The 14,629-nt window shown below is 39.3% G+C and overlaps 2 protein-coding genes across 5 annotated transcripts in view; one reads left to right on the top strand and one right to left on the bottom strand.

Annotated features, from left to right (window-relative positions):
- LOC119728289 (nuclear factor 1 X-type-like) overlaps positions 1-7,914 on the top strand; it is a 34,928-nt gene extending 27,014 nt beyond the window's left edge. Inside the window, exons 12-13 of one of the 3 annotated variants that reach the window (XR_005271027.1) lie at positions 875-6,089; positions 6,123-7,914. Coding sequence is in view for 1 of the 3 variants with exons in the window: in XM_038200475.1 (XP_038056403.1) it covers positions 875-954 (80 nt within the window). In the remaining 2 variants the exon portion in view is untranslated. Of the gene's footprint in view, positions 1-874 lie in introns of all 3 variants that reach the window. The other 2 variants (XR_005271028.1, XM_038200475.1) reach the window with 2 other exon arrangements.
- A 2,887-nt stretch (positions 7,915-10,801) lies between these two features.
- Positions 10,802-14,629, bottom strand: part of LOC119728288 (spindle assembly abnormal protein 6 homolog) — a 38,762-nt gene continuing 34,934 nt past the window's right edge. For both annotated transcript variants that reach the window (XM_038200474.1, XM_038200473.1), the window contains exons 15-18: positions 14,514-14,595; positions 13,298-13,398; positions 12,202-12,341; positions 10,802-11,318 (exon numbers count right to left, since the gene is read on the bottom strand). In XM_038200474.1, coding sequence (XP_038056402.1) covers positions 11,057-11,318; positions 12,202-12,341; positions 13,298-13,398; positions 14,514-14,595 — 585 coding nt within the window. In that variant the 3' untranslated portion in view covers positions 10,802-11,056. The remainder of the gene's footprint in view (positions 11,319-12,201; positions 12,342-13,297; positions 13,399-14,513; positions 14,596-14,629) is intronic.

Raw genomic sequence — 14,629 nt, 5'->3', positions numbered from 1 at the left:
TGAAAAGTAGGTGATTGGTATAGTGTGGGATACATTATTTGTCACCTACATAGGCTTGAAAAGTAGGTGATTGGTATAGTGTGGGATACGTTATTTTGTCACCTACATAGGGTTAAAAAGTAGGTGATTAGTGTAGTGTGGAATACGACCATTGATCTCCATTTAGTAAGACTGGATAGGACACAGCGCCCTCTTGTTCACGCACACGTTTTCTATCGGTGAGGGTTTGAAAGTTTGAAATGTGTTCGTCACACACAGACCATGCAGCACACGCACGTCACGCATGCACGGTCACAAACGTTAAACCCGCACTGTACTACCCAGCTGTTTGTGTCTGCGTTTTCCGAATCTTCACTGCGCGCAAGTATACGCGTGTCCTATCCAGTCTTACCAATGGAGATCAATGGATACGACATTTGTCACCTACATAGGCTTGAAAAGTAGGTGATTGGTGTAGTGTGTGCTACGGCATTTGTCTCTACCCCCCCCCCCCCCCCACATCACAGCATCGAACAAATGTATCTTAATTCGTACACATTCCAATAAGTCATAATATATAAAGGTGTGACTTGCATGTGTACGCTTGGCAAGAAATGAATAAATCAAGATTACTGTGAGCTTTCCTGTTGGACATGAAATTCTCTGCTTCTCAGCGCATTACTAAGTTACCTATTTTCTCACAAGGATATTTTGTAATAAACCCAACATCACCGCTATATTATAAAGTGAAGCCACCTCCACTGCAAAGCGGCTAGGGTAAAGCCTCATGCCATAATGATGGAATATAAGAAAGTACCTTGTAGTATCTTGCAATGTTTTATCCATAAACTTCCATTAATCGATTGTTTATTCCTCTTGTACTGCTGTTTTGCAGAGAGATTTTTGCCCGTCAACCTCACAGCGGAACCGATGGAGACTGCTAGTAATGCCGTCACACCCACAGTGAGTAAATGAGACAAGCAACTAGAGTCACAGTTCTCAGTATCGGAAACAAACATGGACAGTTTGCTTCCAACTGAGTCATGAATCTGGAGTGAAGTCAGGCGGCTTGGAGTGACAATGAAACGGTGTTGAAGTCACATACTTTAAGTACAAGGCATGTTTATTGTATGTGTCTGAGATCAGTAAAAGATTGTTATTGAATACAAATGCCAACCAATTGGAACTTACTATTGAGGGTACCTACCCCTAAAGTACTACAACATTGGTATGCACAGCTTGGATGGCAGCTTCTGTTTAGATGACTGACTGCAGTGAACTCCATAGACCAAAACATGTGTCATGTCAGCTAAACATGATCCATGAAGTGATACATCATTCTTTGCTGACTCCGCTTACTGCAATGCTTACAAGCTGGAAACTCCAACAACAACGTTCGCCTTCTGATACTGACATCAAGACATCTGCAATGTTGCATCTTTTACAGGATTGGCATACTGCCCAGTCTTCCTCAATTTGTGCTGTGAAGTTTTGTTTTGTGGTATATATTCAGGGGAAATTTTTGTTTTGTAAGATAAGAAAAAAAAATGCATGCTGAAGTGCCCTATTGAGATATATTTATAATATTATGAATAATATTGTATTCTGTACAGTCCCTGTGTTTGAAATGCTTTAAAAGCTTATGTTTTATTTATTATTTTTTGTTTGAGAGAGAGAGAGACATTTAATTTTTTTGTTTTAATCAGAGCTTTTTCTTATCGCAATTCTAGCTTATTGCATCTCAATATAGATTTTTTTTATCATTGTATCCCATATGACTCTGAAATTGAATGAAAAGCCAAAATGTGCTTTCTAAGGGTATTGTGATATAAAAGCTATAATGTTTTTACTGATATGGTACATATCATCGAATTTGTTTTTAGTCATTTGATTATTTAAAAATCTTGAAATATGAAGAAAAAAAAAATTGATGATGAAAACAAAATAAAATATTTTTAAGAGATTTGTTAAAAAAAAATTGGAATTGTGACTATATTCGGCAAAATAAAAACAAAACAAAAAAAATTCACTTCATTAAGTTTTCATAAAAAGAAAGGGTCATATTTCCCCAGCACTTAACTTCAAAAGTTATAAAAAGATACTAATCAAGATTTAGTAAGTCATTTCTTTTCTGCATTGCTGTTCGTCAGTGTGCTTTAACACCTCTGGTGGCCAATCGTGTGTACATAAATGACATATATTTACTTAACCATTTTACCACCCTAATTCACATGCATGCCCCATATTTATCCACATACAATGCATATATTCAAATGATTTTAATTCCATTGTAGGTTGGAAACCAAGATATGAAATTGTTTAGATGAACCCCTTAACTGTACCCAGACTTTGCCTACATAGTTAATGTATGCACAAGTTGACTTTCATAAAGAAACATGTAACCAAATATCATATGTTGCATTTAATCATGCATGCAAAATACTGTAACCATAAAATGTATCACATTAATGTTTTATCTATGCACCAGTTTACATCTTGGGTTGGCATGGAAAGCATTTTAGTGAAACATTGGACAGGTAGCCATGGAGATGGACACTTGAAGGTCATACTGAAAGTAGGTCGTTTCTAACTGGTGCTCATTTGAACTACTAAAATGCCGTTGCCCCGGAAATGTAATTTCCTCCCTTCAACTTTTGCATCTGGTAACCCAGAGCTGGAGGCTGAAGTTAAAAACCACATCCCCTCCACTCCCCCTCATTTTCTTCCCCTTGAATTCTTCAGGCCAGCGCTGTTGATCAAGTTTTAGACTTGGGGGGGGGGGGGAGAGATATGAAAGGATTTTGCAGAGAAAATTGTGTGTGATATTGGGACTAACATTCAATGCAGTCAGCTTTGTGTCAGAATGCTTTCCATGCCTATCTCTATCAAAGACAGTGGTTATAAGGGGATAATAATGTGACGTAGCAGTCATAGACGTGTGGTGTAAAACCAGTTGGGGGCATGGTTGCCAATAATGACCCCAGACCGAAGGCAAGATCAGTTAACGGCGACCACGCCTATAACTGGTTTTGAACATCATGTTCATAACTGCTCCAGGACACTTCTACCGGTATCTCCATTCATTAAATACCTTTTCAATCTAAAACCTTTTTCAAATTCCAACAATTTGGCTCCACCAATTTATTCTATGTCAGGCCATTTCTATTGTGCGTGTGGTGTCGCGCCCATTGCACCATAACTGATGTAGATCATTTCAGTGGTTGTCAAGCACTTGGTTGTAGCCAGCGTGCTTGGAGCGTACTGTGGCCCAGTGCATGGGGTCGCTCAACTGGTTTTTCACATCTCAACTGTATGTTTAAATGGCAGTTTAAAACCAACCAATAGGAATAATTAAACTGTCCAAAGTATTTATGAATCAAGAATAATAAAGGAACTGGACTTGAGTTTTCTTCTTTTTAGGTTTGGGAATTAGCCAAGTTTGTCTAAATTTGAACAACATAAATCAAAGCATGGAGCCATATTCTTGGCATGTTCATACTTGTACATGTAGTTAGTTAGTTTTTAAACAACAGAGAAAATCAAGTTATTTAAAAGGGGGAAAAAATGCAAGCTCATCAGCCCAAAACCTTGCATGTATCTGTCTTGCCATTTACCAGCATTTTTTTTTGGAACCACTGTCTTTTTAAATTGATGCATGCTTTTTCTTATAATTAAAGGCATCAGATGGAATTTGTGCTTTAATTGAACTTTTTTTGCCTATTCGTAATTATTCAGGAAGAAATAAAAAGGTTGACATTTTTATATCTGTACATGAAGGTATTCCATGTATGTTAAACAAGGGTGAAAAGCGTAGTCTTCCTAAGCACAGATTTCATGTTATGTCGACAGAGGGATTTGTTTAACGGTGACATACACAATGAGCAAATTGAAAGTAACTGGAATGAATTGTATATATCATTGTGTAATTCAGAGTCGTCTCAGCTTCACCAAAGTATGTATATATGTTAACTTTTCCTTGACGAATTGAGTTTTCCTCAGTTTGCTCCATCATGCACGAAAGGATTTTTTTGACTTTTTGTGGGCATGAACGGTGGATGGTGACTCAATGAAAGCTGAATCCTCCTCACATTATCTGGAAAGCTATCAAAATGCAATTCTGGTAAATATGTGACAGATCTCTGGATGCCACACCTGGATGCCCACTCATGTTTAGGGAATGAATGTCATGTTTTACGATCATGATCTTCAAGTTCTGTTATGACTTCGATATTTTTTGTTTTTGTTTAACGCAACTCCATTTCAGGCCAATTCCGTCTTCCAAATTTGTCCTTTTTGTAACGGAATGATTTGTAAACTGTACTTGAGGAATATTTGTGAATTTTTTTTATGTTGGACAACAGGTAGAAGGCAGACATGTGTTAATTGGTATCTCAATTTCACTTCTTATGTCAATTTATTAAACTGTTATGATGCCATTATGTCATTCAGTTTACTTTGCACTTATTACCTTTGTACATAACGGATGAAATTGTTGTGAAAAACTTCTCTTTTGATGATACTTGTCTGCTGCACTGTACATAGTGTTTTGCTACCTTAGCAGTAACGTCACGTAATGGATTTGCCTCTCTGCTATTGTCCAATCATCCTATTTTAATGTGTGACTTCAAATGCCTTGTAAAAACTCCTACTGTAAGAACCACCTACTATAGCTTTGCTACAATTAAGTTCTTGGGAGACTCTAGCAGGATTCGAACCCCCATCATGTGAGCTCACTGTGTTACTTGAAGCTGATAAGAGCAGCATGCAGTCTGTGTAATGATGTCTCACAAGTAAAGGACAAACTAACATGAGTGGTTGTGTTATAAGAATAAAACACAGGGTTTTAACTAAATAACAACATTTATGCTGAAACTAACCCAGTTTTAAAAGTGTTCACAATTTTGTTCCCACTTTCAAAAACTGAATAGAAGCTAAATTTATACAGTGCTCGTATCGGACAGCAAAGTTTCAAATTGTTCAAAACAGCAAGATTGCGTAGTTAACAAATGTACAGCATTTTATATACAGAGTACAACATATACAGCCATTCGTATCTTAATCAAGTCGTATTCATATCCACGCACATGTCTTCAGTAATGACATCATAATGTAAACAGAATGTTTTTAAACTGTTGTTGCACCACATATATTGTTCTGTAGATGCCATGGTTTTAGCCACAGTAAATATATTGTAGTGTTAGCGTTTTTGCCATTCAAGCTATAGAATTCCATAGAAAGCATTATACTGTATGTATATGCATGATTTTAACAGCAATTTCATGTGGAATCGTAATGATAGTCATATTACATATAGGCAACCCTTATCATGTATATTTGCTATACATATTGGTACACACAATGTATAGCTAAATACTCTATATTCACTTGAACATATTGCAATGTTCTATATTCACTAGTCTATTATTGAAGTGCATGATCAGTAGATGTGTATCATTCTGCAGATTCCTCTTTGTGCTGTACCATATAATTTTAAAGATGTTTTGTCTGTGCCTGTAAGCATGTAGCAGGCCCATACGCTACGGGGGGCGGGGTTTCAAACGAACCCCCCTTCTCGGTGATGAGTTCCACTCAGAATTTTTTTTTTAAAAATTAAAAAAAATTGCCCAACAAAAATATCAACTTTTGAACCCCCCCATCCCCTAAAAAGGTAGAAGAAAGTGTCCAGGAAAAGCCTCAGAGCATCTAGAATCCAAACTTTTTCGGGGCCCAGCACCCCACGCTGTAAAAGCTTTGCACTCCGTGCTTGCATTTTAAAAGGTCCACTTTGTGATTTAAAGAACACCTTGGCTCAAATCATGTTTTTTTTCTCTCCTTATGAATTCTTAATTTGCTTGTTTGTTTATTTTAATAAACAGAAATAAATCTGCCCTGCACTAGGCTGGTTCCCGGTCTCTGCATTATTGATGCTATGATAGGGGTTGGGAACCAGCTTAGTAATTCCATAACTGATGGTTGGTCGGGGGGAACTTGGAAAGCGCACAGACAAGACATCTTTAAGGTCCATCCTGGTAACGTTAGAGCACTGTGCATTGTATATTCTAGTTAAGACAAGACCAAGATGGCTGATAGGCTATTTGCCAGCACATTAGGTGGACATGTGACTTATCTTGTCAGCACATTAGGTGGACATGTGACTTATCTTGTCATGCAAATTTTAAAATGCACAGCCCCATAAAGGTCAAATGCCTGTAATGTCTGAATACATTTTAAGCTTGTAAACTGTTTCATATCAGATTATTTTGAACGTATAACCATAGAAAGGAATGAACTTGTATGGTACAGAACAATTTAATACTGCAGCTGCAAATCATCCAAACTTGCTACATGTTGTTTATATTTCCTGCTGTTATTTAAACAAATTGAACTTCCTTGTTAATTTCCATATTTCCGATGACAGTTACAGTTGTCTCACACAAATCTGAAGTTGAGAGGAACACAAAGCATTCTCGTTCAACTTTTAGAAAAATCAGAAACATTGCAACAAAAGTTTATCTAGAATGTATATCAGTCTAAAAAAAATTCTCTAGTCAGTATACTGGAATAACCAAATTAGTTGGCGCCCAACACACGGTGAGTTTTAATGTAAACAGCATTAATTTTAACAAGTTGGGAGTGTTTGGATTTTGAAGTTCCATTTTTTTGAAGGATTTTGAGTGCATTTATTAAGCTTATTATCAACTTTTCTTACATGGAATTGTTCCAACCACTAGTCTCTGAAGATTGTTCGCATTTAAGGCTTCTTAAATACTCGGAACTGTTCAAGTCTTTAATGCAGTTTTAAAACATTTCACAATTGACTATTTACTTCCCCATATTATGAGGTTAGTTTGCAAATGACTGTCAAGTGACCAATCGTAGTGCTGAATTTCTTTTGGAAAGTACTGTCAGCCTAAGACAGTTTTGTGTTAACTGAAAGATGAAGGATTTAATGAAGAAAGCCACATTCTTGTTAAGCCAAACGTCCAGTCGTGGTCAACATTTATGTTGAACATTTGAAGATATTTTAAAAAAAAAAAAATCCATTGTCCAGTGTAACTATTTGGAATTAACACAAAAAAAACACACACTACTTTTTGTGGGTATCAAGCCTAATCAAAACTGAAATTGAAATTAAGATTATTTTTGATTTTATGAATGTTTTTTTTTCTGTTGAAGTGAGTTTGTGCATTTATAATGCAGTGTTGGGATTTGTTTTGGTCATGCTACGGCTGCCAAACAATTCCAAATCATCCATACCTTCAAGAATTGAAATACCAGTTATCGGAGCTCATTTCATTTCAAAAATCGCAAATGCGCACTTGCCAGAGCAATGAACCAGACCCTAAGCAGAGTAGTCACATTTGTTACCAAACTGGAAGGTAACGATTTTTCAGTGTGAGTAGAAATTTAAGTTGTGAGTGGTTTTCTGTTTTAATTATATTATTTTTTTGCCTAATTTTCTCCATGAAAGAGTTTGGAATGTCCTTTTTTTTTATCTGTTATTGTCAAGGGAGGAGTTGCAATTCGTTGTTTTTGTTTATTTGCCTGATTGTTAGTAAACCTAGATAATTTATATATGCTCTGTGTAGAGGTATAAAGTATTATCCACAACATTTCTGTATATCTTTAAATATTAAACTTTAAAAAAAATTGTATATTCTTAACTGCTGTTGTATTGGCTTTATAATGTTGTAATGTACAAAACAAAACCCTGTAAATTTCTTGTGAAGATTGAAGCTGTGTTTTTGGAGCAGCACGTTTTGTATAGCAACTGTACATAAAGAAGGAAAGGATTTTTCTATGGTAAGAGTTTATAATATTTATGTCTCTTTTTCTTGTTCCACAGAAAAGAATGGCATTTGTGCCTATAAATGAATCCAAGTGAGATGTTTGTGAAAAATTCTATTAAAAAAAAAGAGATTTTTTACAGGGTGAGAAGCTTTGTCCTTGTTTCATTGCCTATTGCGTATTTTCTCACCACTATAACTAACGTTAAGCCATATATGCTCCACTCCTTTCTTTCTATTGACTCTGTGTACGAAGTGCATGTACTCACAAGAGCTTGGTGTATCATGGGACACGCGTCATGCACACCCAGGCGTTTGTTTATTGTGTAAATCGAGGACACACACGTGCAACATCATTGATGAATCGAGGACTCCTCGGTTGGAAAACATGTACAAAACCAATGAGAGCTGTTGCAAAAAGTATAAACAAAGGGGGAAAAAAGAGGAACAATAGAAAATCCTTGATTTACACCATAAACAAATGGGTGGGTTTGTGTGTGAGTATGGCCCAATGTGCAGGCCTACACCGCGTTATGGGAAGTTTTTTATTGTTAGGCAAAGTAGGACAGAGTTGTGGGGACTTTCTACTGTCCCCACCGCATTTTCGGTCCTCGCAGATACCTCGTACAGATGAGTTTTGTCCCCACAACTACAGAACAAGTATGTGTGTTCACATTCATGACTAGGTTTCATTTCATTGTGATTAAACCAGTAGCATCTTTAATTGGTGCATGGCGTATGGACTCTCTGCATGAACATTAGATGGCGCGTTGTGACCACTATCCGGACCCCAGTACTGGGGCGACACACCGCATGTGCGTACTAGATTGTACATACTCGCAAAGTATGCATGCAAAGTAAAGTCACGAGACAGTCATGTTTTGTCTGTCAGTGGCCCCAATATAGCATGGTGTGGCTTGTTTATTATCACATGCTGGGTTTGCCGTGTCTAGTCCAGGCCAGTCAATGGGGGGTGGGGGGGGGGGCAATTGGCCAAGCAATTGCACCCCAATCAGCAAAATCCATGTAAATGTATTTACGTGTTTTTAATTGTAGTGTGGCCCCTAGTTGGTGCTATCCCCCCCCCCCCCCCCCCCCCCCACCACCACGAATGCCCGGAGCTGGCGATGGTCTAGTTGAAGTACACACATATTGGGGTCGAGGATGCACAAACTGTTACACATGTATAAGTGCCATGCCGCACGCTACATGTGTAATGTTGCAATTAATCTGAATGTGCTCCAACCTGTAACGTCTTATCGCAAGTTGAGGCACAGTGATCTCCCCCCAAGTCTCTCTTAGTAAGCACCGAGGGGGTACCTGTGCACGGAGTCTATGATGTCAACTCAACTCTGCCTGTCACCACTGGTGGGGGTGGGGGGCAGCCGGGTTATTTATGCATGGATTTCATGCTAAAACTGTTTTAAAGTGCTATCTCTAGCCCTGTAATTTGACATCTGAAGTAGGCATATGTTTACACTGAGTGGGAGAAACTGGGATTAGTGCAGTGGTCCATGCTTACACAAATAAAACAATTATTTGGCCCAAAAATATTAAATTATCTTCACTTCAATACTTTTATTACTCCATGTTAGTGCTCGGTCTTGAAATAAAGTGCACCTCATGCTGTAAAAATAAAGTGCACAACGCACATCTCTGCTGTCATTACAGCGCAAATTTTGGATAATTGTCCTTATCTACAAAACAACTCAAGGTTTCTTAAAGATATAGTCCATCATTTGTAATTTGTGCATTTTGTTCGGTTTGAAGCAACAAAAGTGTTCAAAAACCGCGCGCGCCTGTGCGTCGTGCCAATGCTTGCGCGCGCTGCGCCGAATAACAAAACAAACTATTAATTTCAATTTTCCTACTGTGCGTCTTAAGACGCACCGTTGGAATGGCCTTCTTTCGTTGATTACTTCAAAATGACAGCTTGCCAGAATGAATAATTTCACAGGGAGTTTAGTCCCCTTACTATCTTTCAACCAAGTATGTTTTTCAACAATAATTACGCCAGTTACTTTTCAGATAGCTGCAAATGATGGACTATAGCTTTAACAAATCAAGCTATTCATGCAAATGTACAGTATGCACAATGTCAAAACCTATGATCAGAACATACAAAAGCTTACGATTACAAAGTTGTGTCCAGTGTAAAATATTTTACAGTCAATAAGTATGTTACCTGAAATATCACAGACAAAAAAGCGGTTTGATGTATGTCACAAAATTCAAATCAAAATTTGGGGTTTTTCAACCTTTAGTTTAGTTTCAGGGAAAAAAGACAAGTACAACTTCATTAGTTCATTAAGTAGGTATAATACAATTATTATCTTATATTATGAAACTTATTTGCTGAAATGTTAAATACATCTAATATTCAGTGCATCCAATCCAATTGGAAAACTACATCGTGATGTAATGTTTCAGTCAAACAAATAAGTGATTGTTTATCTCATGCATAACATACATGTATATGAAAAATCCATGTATATGAAATATCTGTCATCATGTATTCCTTAGCGTTATTAGGTTGTAAGTGAACTGATGGACACACAATTCACCAGATTTCATTGCACCAACTTGATTGTAGACTGGTGACCAGACCTGTTCTGTGTTCCTTTTAGTCTGATTGGCCTAGTTCTTCAGTACACAGTTCTATGTGTCTGTAAATATTTACAATAAAGTTGAGCCCGAGGTTGCACGGACAATTCCATGCTGGCTGTTCTCTGACTCTATATCCGAGTGTTTTAGACACTGTTAGGACTAATTCATTCGTCTGTCTCTCTAGTAGTCTCTACAGATATGGAGATGATTTCATCAGTTTTGGGCAATGTTAGAGTTCAATGTAGGTCTTATGTCATTAAACTCTATGGGTCAATATATCAAAACTCACTGATCATTTTGTGCTAGAAACGTTCCAACATCTGTCCAAATCCAACGCAATGCAGTAACCCAATGGCATGTACAATCTTTGTACGTCTGCCAAACACATGACCAATATTCCAAACCAGGGCCTAATTTCATGGTTCTGCTTAGTTACTGTGGCAGAATATTATGTGCTTACGGTAAGCCTATTTCACAGGTTAGCAAGAAATTTTGGCGGATGCACATGTATGCGTACTTCCAGTAACTCAGGATTCTGTGCTTAGTGTTAGCACAGAATTTTTTGCTAGTGCTGTTAGCACAGAATGTGTCGTAAGCACAGAATGTGTCATTAGCACAGAATGTGTCGTAAGCACAGAATTCTGTGGTTAGCAGTGCCATGAAATTGGGCCCTGCTTTAGTCTTCAGGTGGTCCCTTTGAGCTGTGGAGGGAAATAGGCACTCATCAGTGGGGGTACGGATGGTGCCGGGGCGGTGGGAGCCATAGGGGTGCTGCTCAACTGAAGCGGTACAGGTCCTGATTTCTGGAGTGGCCCGCCATCCCTGGCAGATGCGGTGGGGTATTGACCAGGGTGTTGGCTGGGGTGTTGGCTGGGGTGTTGGCCAGGGGGTTGGCTGTGGTGCTGGCTGGGATGCTGTAAGTACTTGGGGTCCAGTGCTGGTTCACTGCAATTAATAAAGACAGTGTATTGAACTTAAGTACCAAGTTGATATTGACCTACCTAAATATAACCAAAAATATATTTAAAAAAAACCAATTCAGTTGGAAATTTTTTTCAAAGGGTTAGAGAAAGACATGAAAGGGGAAAATCTATAAGTGGCTCCGAAACAATGATGAACACATAAAAATTAAGTATTTTGGAGTATTTCTGTGTTTCAGTTTTTATCGAGACTTGGTGCAGAACTACCTGTTCTTGTGCCCCCACCCATGTAACAACACCCTTTTCTCATGGTGACGTCATCAGCAAAAGAGCTTTCTCGTGTGATGTCCATAGCCGTGGCCGCAGCCAATGCACTGACAAAACCCCCGGTTTGCACCGGGTCTTAGTTGAGATTTACTGCTTGTCCGTCAATTGAAAAAAAATATAACAAAGTAGGGCTGGAATTATAGCCTCTAAAGTCACATGAACTCGATAAATAATTAGCTTTATACTTCAATAAAGTTCATTTTGGGTCCACTTCAGATTTCTGCTGTCCGCCCGCCATATTTGTCTGTTTCTTAGAATGAACAATGCATGTGTGTGACGTATTTCCACCAGTGACTCTGTTCCACAAGCAGGGTCGGTGGTGGCTGACCCGGGTGAGCCACGAGAATGACGTCAGAGCTAATCGAACAGCACAGGGCTAACCCGAGTCGATCCAGTCGAGCTACTCAAACGCACCCATAAACAGTTGGACTCTGTTTTTGTATGGTATGCCTGACCCCATGTAAAGCATAATCAGTTTATTAATGCAGTTCTCATCCTAACAGATTCCAACAAACCCTGGTGTTGGAGTTTGACTGGATGGGGATCGTTAGGGTTAATGGAATGGTCTATTTATGACCTACCTGCGTTTGGAGGTGCTGGGTGCACTAGCCGTAGATGAGTTATAGCCCATGGGTGTGGACTGGGGTATGGTGCTCATGGTGTTGGTGAGATGGGTGCTAGACATGGGCCATGGACGGCTGGAGGACACTGCTGCAGGAACCTGGACAATGAAGAAACCAAACATGATGGCTTGGTTAACGCTTCGACTACCAAATTGGTCAAGAGGAGACAAGTACAGTAGAACATCCCTGTAACAAACAGAGTGGGGTCTACACAAAATTGTTCAGTATACATTGTACTTGTCATTTGTTAGTGGAATTCTCAGCCACAAATGCTCAATATGAAGGTGTATAATTTAGAAGCCAAAAAAAAAGGATGTTTGTCTTGGCCAAATGTTTATGGAAGAACAGGTCCTCAAAAACTATTATACCTAAGTTTGTAGACTAGGGCCCAATTGCATGAATCTGTTTGGCAGAAACTATTGATAAGCACATTTTTACAAAATTAGCCGAGAACCACTCCCCAGCATGATACACCGCATGACATCTGGCTAGTGACCTAAAAGTCACCTTTTGCTAAACGCAAGTAGTTTTGTGCTTAGCAAATTGTTGTGCTTACCAGTTTCATTAAAATTAGCCCCTGGGCTGGGAAGGGCAAAGGGAAGTGAATTCAAATGCTTCATACATCTATCTATACCTCTACAAGCTACTATGAACTGTGACATAGCCATTCCTATGTCAAAGTTTCTCTGTTGGGTGAGATAGGTGGCGCTGCGCAATCAGTCGATCGCGCTGCCATCAGTCCATCACCTTTTCTTTCTAATTTATGGCTCATCAAGGGGATTGTCTTTAATCAGGGAAGTAGAGTCTGAGATATCCTACGGGATCAATCGATCGCACAAATGTATTTCTGCTCGATCAGGTAATAGCGCAAGTCCACCAATCATGCCAAACACATGAACTGTTGCTTGTTGCCCAACTTGAGGTTTGATTTGTGTTATGACTTGTGATTGACTTGTGATTGACTCGTGGGATTGCTACTCAAAGTTTCTCAACCCTCTGTCCTTCCAACCAAACAGTAATATCCTGACACAATCATACTGCCCTATCAACTTACCCCTTGGGGTCTGTAAGCCACAGTGGATGTAGGAACCTCAAACATGCCATGTCGCTTACTCATCTGGGCTTCGTTCACCTGTTTATTCAACCAGTTGATGACTACAAAAAACAAAACAAAACAATAACAAAAAATATGCTACAATGTCTTGCATGCTTTGGGAAATTAATGGTTTCATGACCAAAAGGTAATGTTACACAACTATTTTAAAGAAAGCTGGCAACTTAGCCTTGAATTCTGTGTGTGTGATCAGCGTGCGGGCATTGATGGCCATATTACACCGGGCTCACAGGTCCACACACACGGCGAACCCTGATCCATCACATCGTACTACGAAGCCTGGCACAAAGTGCATGCACACAGTACATTTGTACACGTAAAGTCCAGCCCGTGGTCTGTCAGGACCACAGCCTTGATACAACTGTAACTTCCAGGTTCTGCAGTTATATTAACCATAAAGAGCTGCTTACGATCGAACGGATCTGATTGGCCCTTGATTGGACGCACCACGCTGTTTAAAAACATACTGGAAAATGTCCATATCCTCAAACCCCCCCCCCCCCCCCCCCATTTGCCTGAGATTCGCGATGCAAAGTGAAGAGAACCATAAAACCCGGAAGTGACAGACTAATCAATGCTGTGCTCCTACAGAGCACGGGCTGGACTCTCATGTACGGGCAGTGCGTGTGCACCTACAATACAGTGTGTACACACGTACGTGTTCATCTTTTAGAACCGTGGACGAAAAATACCAGAGAACAAAAGAGAACAATATCGTCCACGATTCCCAGCATACGTCCGCGATTGGGGTCGTGTACAAAACCTATGGGAGTCTTCCTAAAAAGTTAGAGTACAAACAAAAGAGGGACAATAGGACGTCCACGATCTACAGTGAACACACGTTTGCGTGTACATACAATATGAACAGCCGGATTTGTGCGTGTGACAGATCGGGTATTTACCGCGATATTGCAGAGCGGGTAATACTCCGTGTGGCCAGCCATAATCTCATGTTGCTGATACAGCGCAGCCATACATTCAAGCCTACTGGCAACTCAGTGTGCTCACTGCTATGCCCCCTGCTGGAGCAATTTCCAATATCTAGACAGAAACCTTGCTCCAAAATTTCAGGTCCAAACTTCTTCTGTCACTTCTATTTCTGGCAGTTTGTCAGACCAGTAGCATGAATGGATGGGATTGCAACACAAAGCCCTACCATTTTCATTAGTTTTCAGCAGTTGTCGGCTTTCCTCCAGTTTTGTCCTTGTACTCTCCAGCGTCTCTCTCATTCTGTCATTCTGTAAATGCATCAAAAGAACAGGAGTATTGTAA

This window comes from Patiria miniata, unplaced genomic scaffold (genome assembly GCF_015706575.1).
Source record: "Patiria miniata isolate m_02_andy unplaced genomic scaffold, ASM1570657v1 HiC_scaffold_20, whole genome shotgun sequence".
Classification (NCBI taxonomy): Eukaryota; Metazoa; Echinodermata; class Asteroidea; order Valvatida; family Asterinidae; genus Patiria; species Patiria miniata.
Note: the sequence above shows the minus strand (reverse complement) of the source record. Positions and strands in the feature narration are given on the sequence as shown.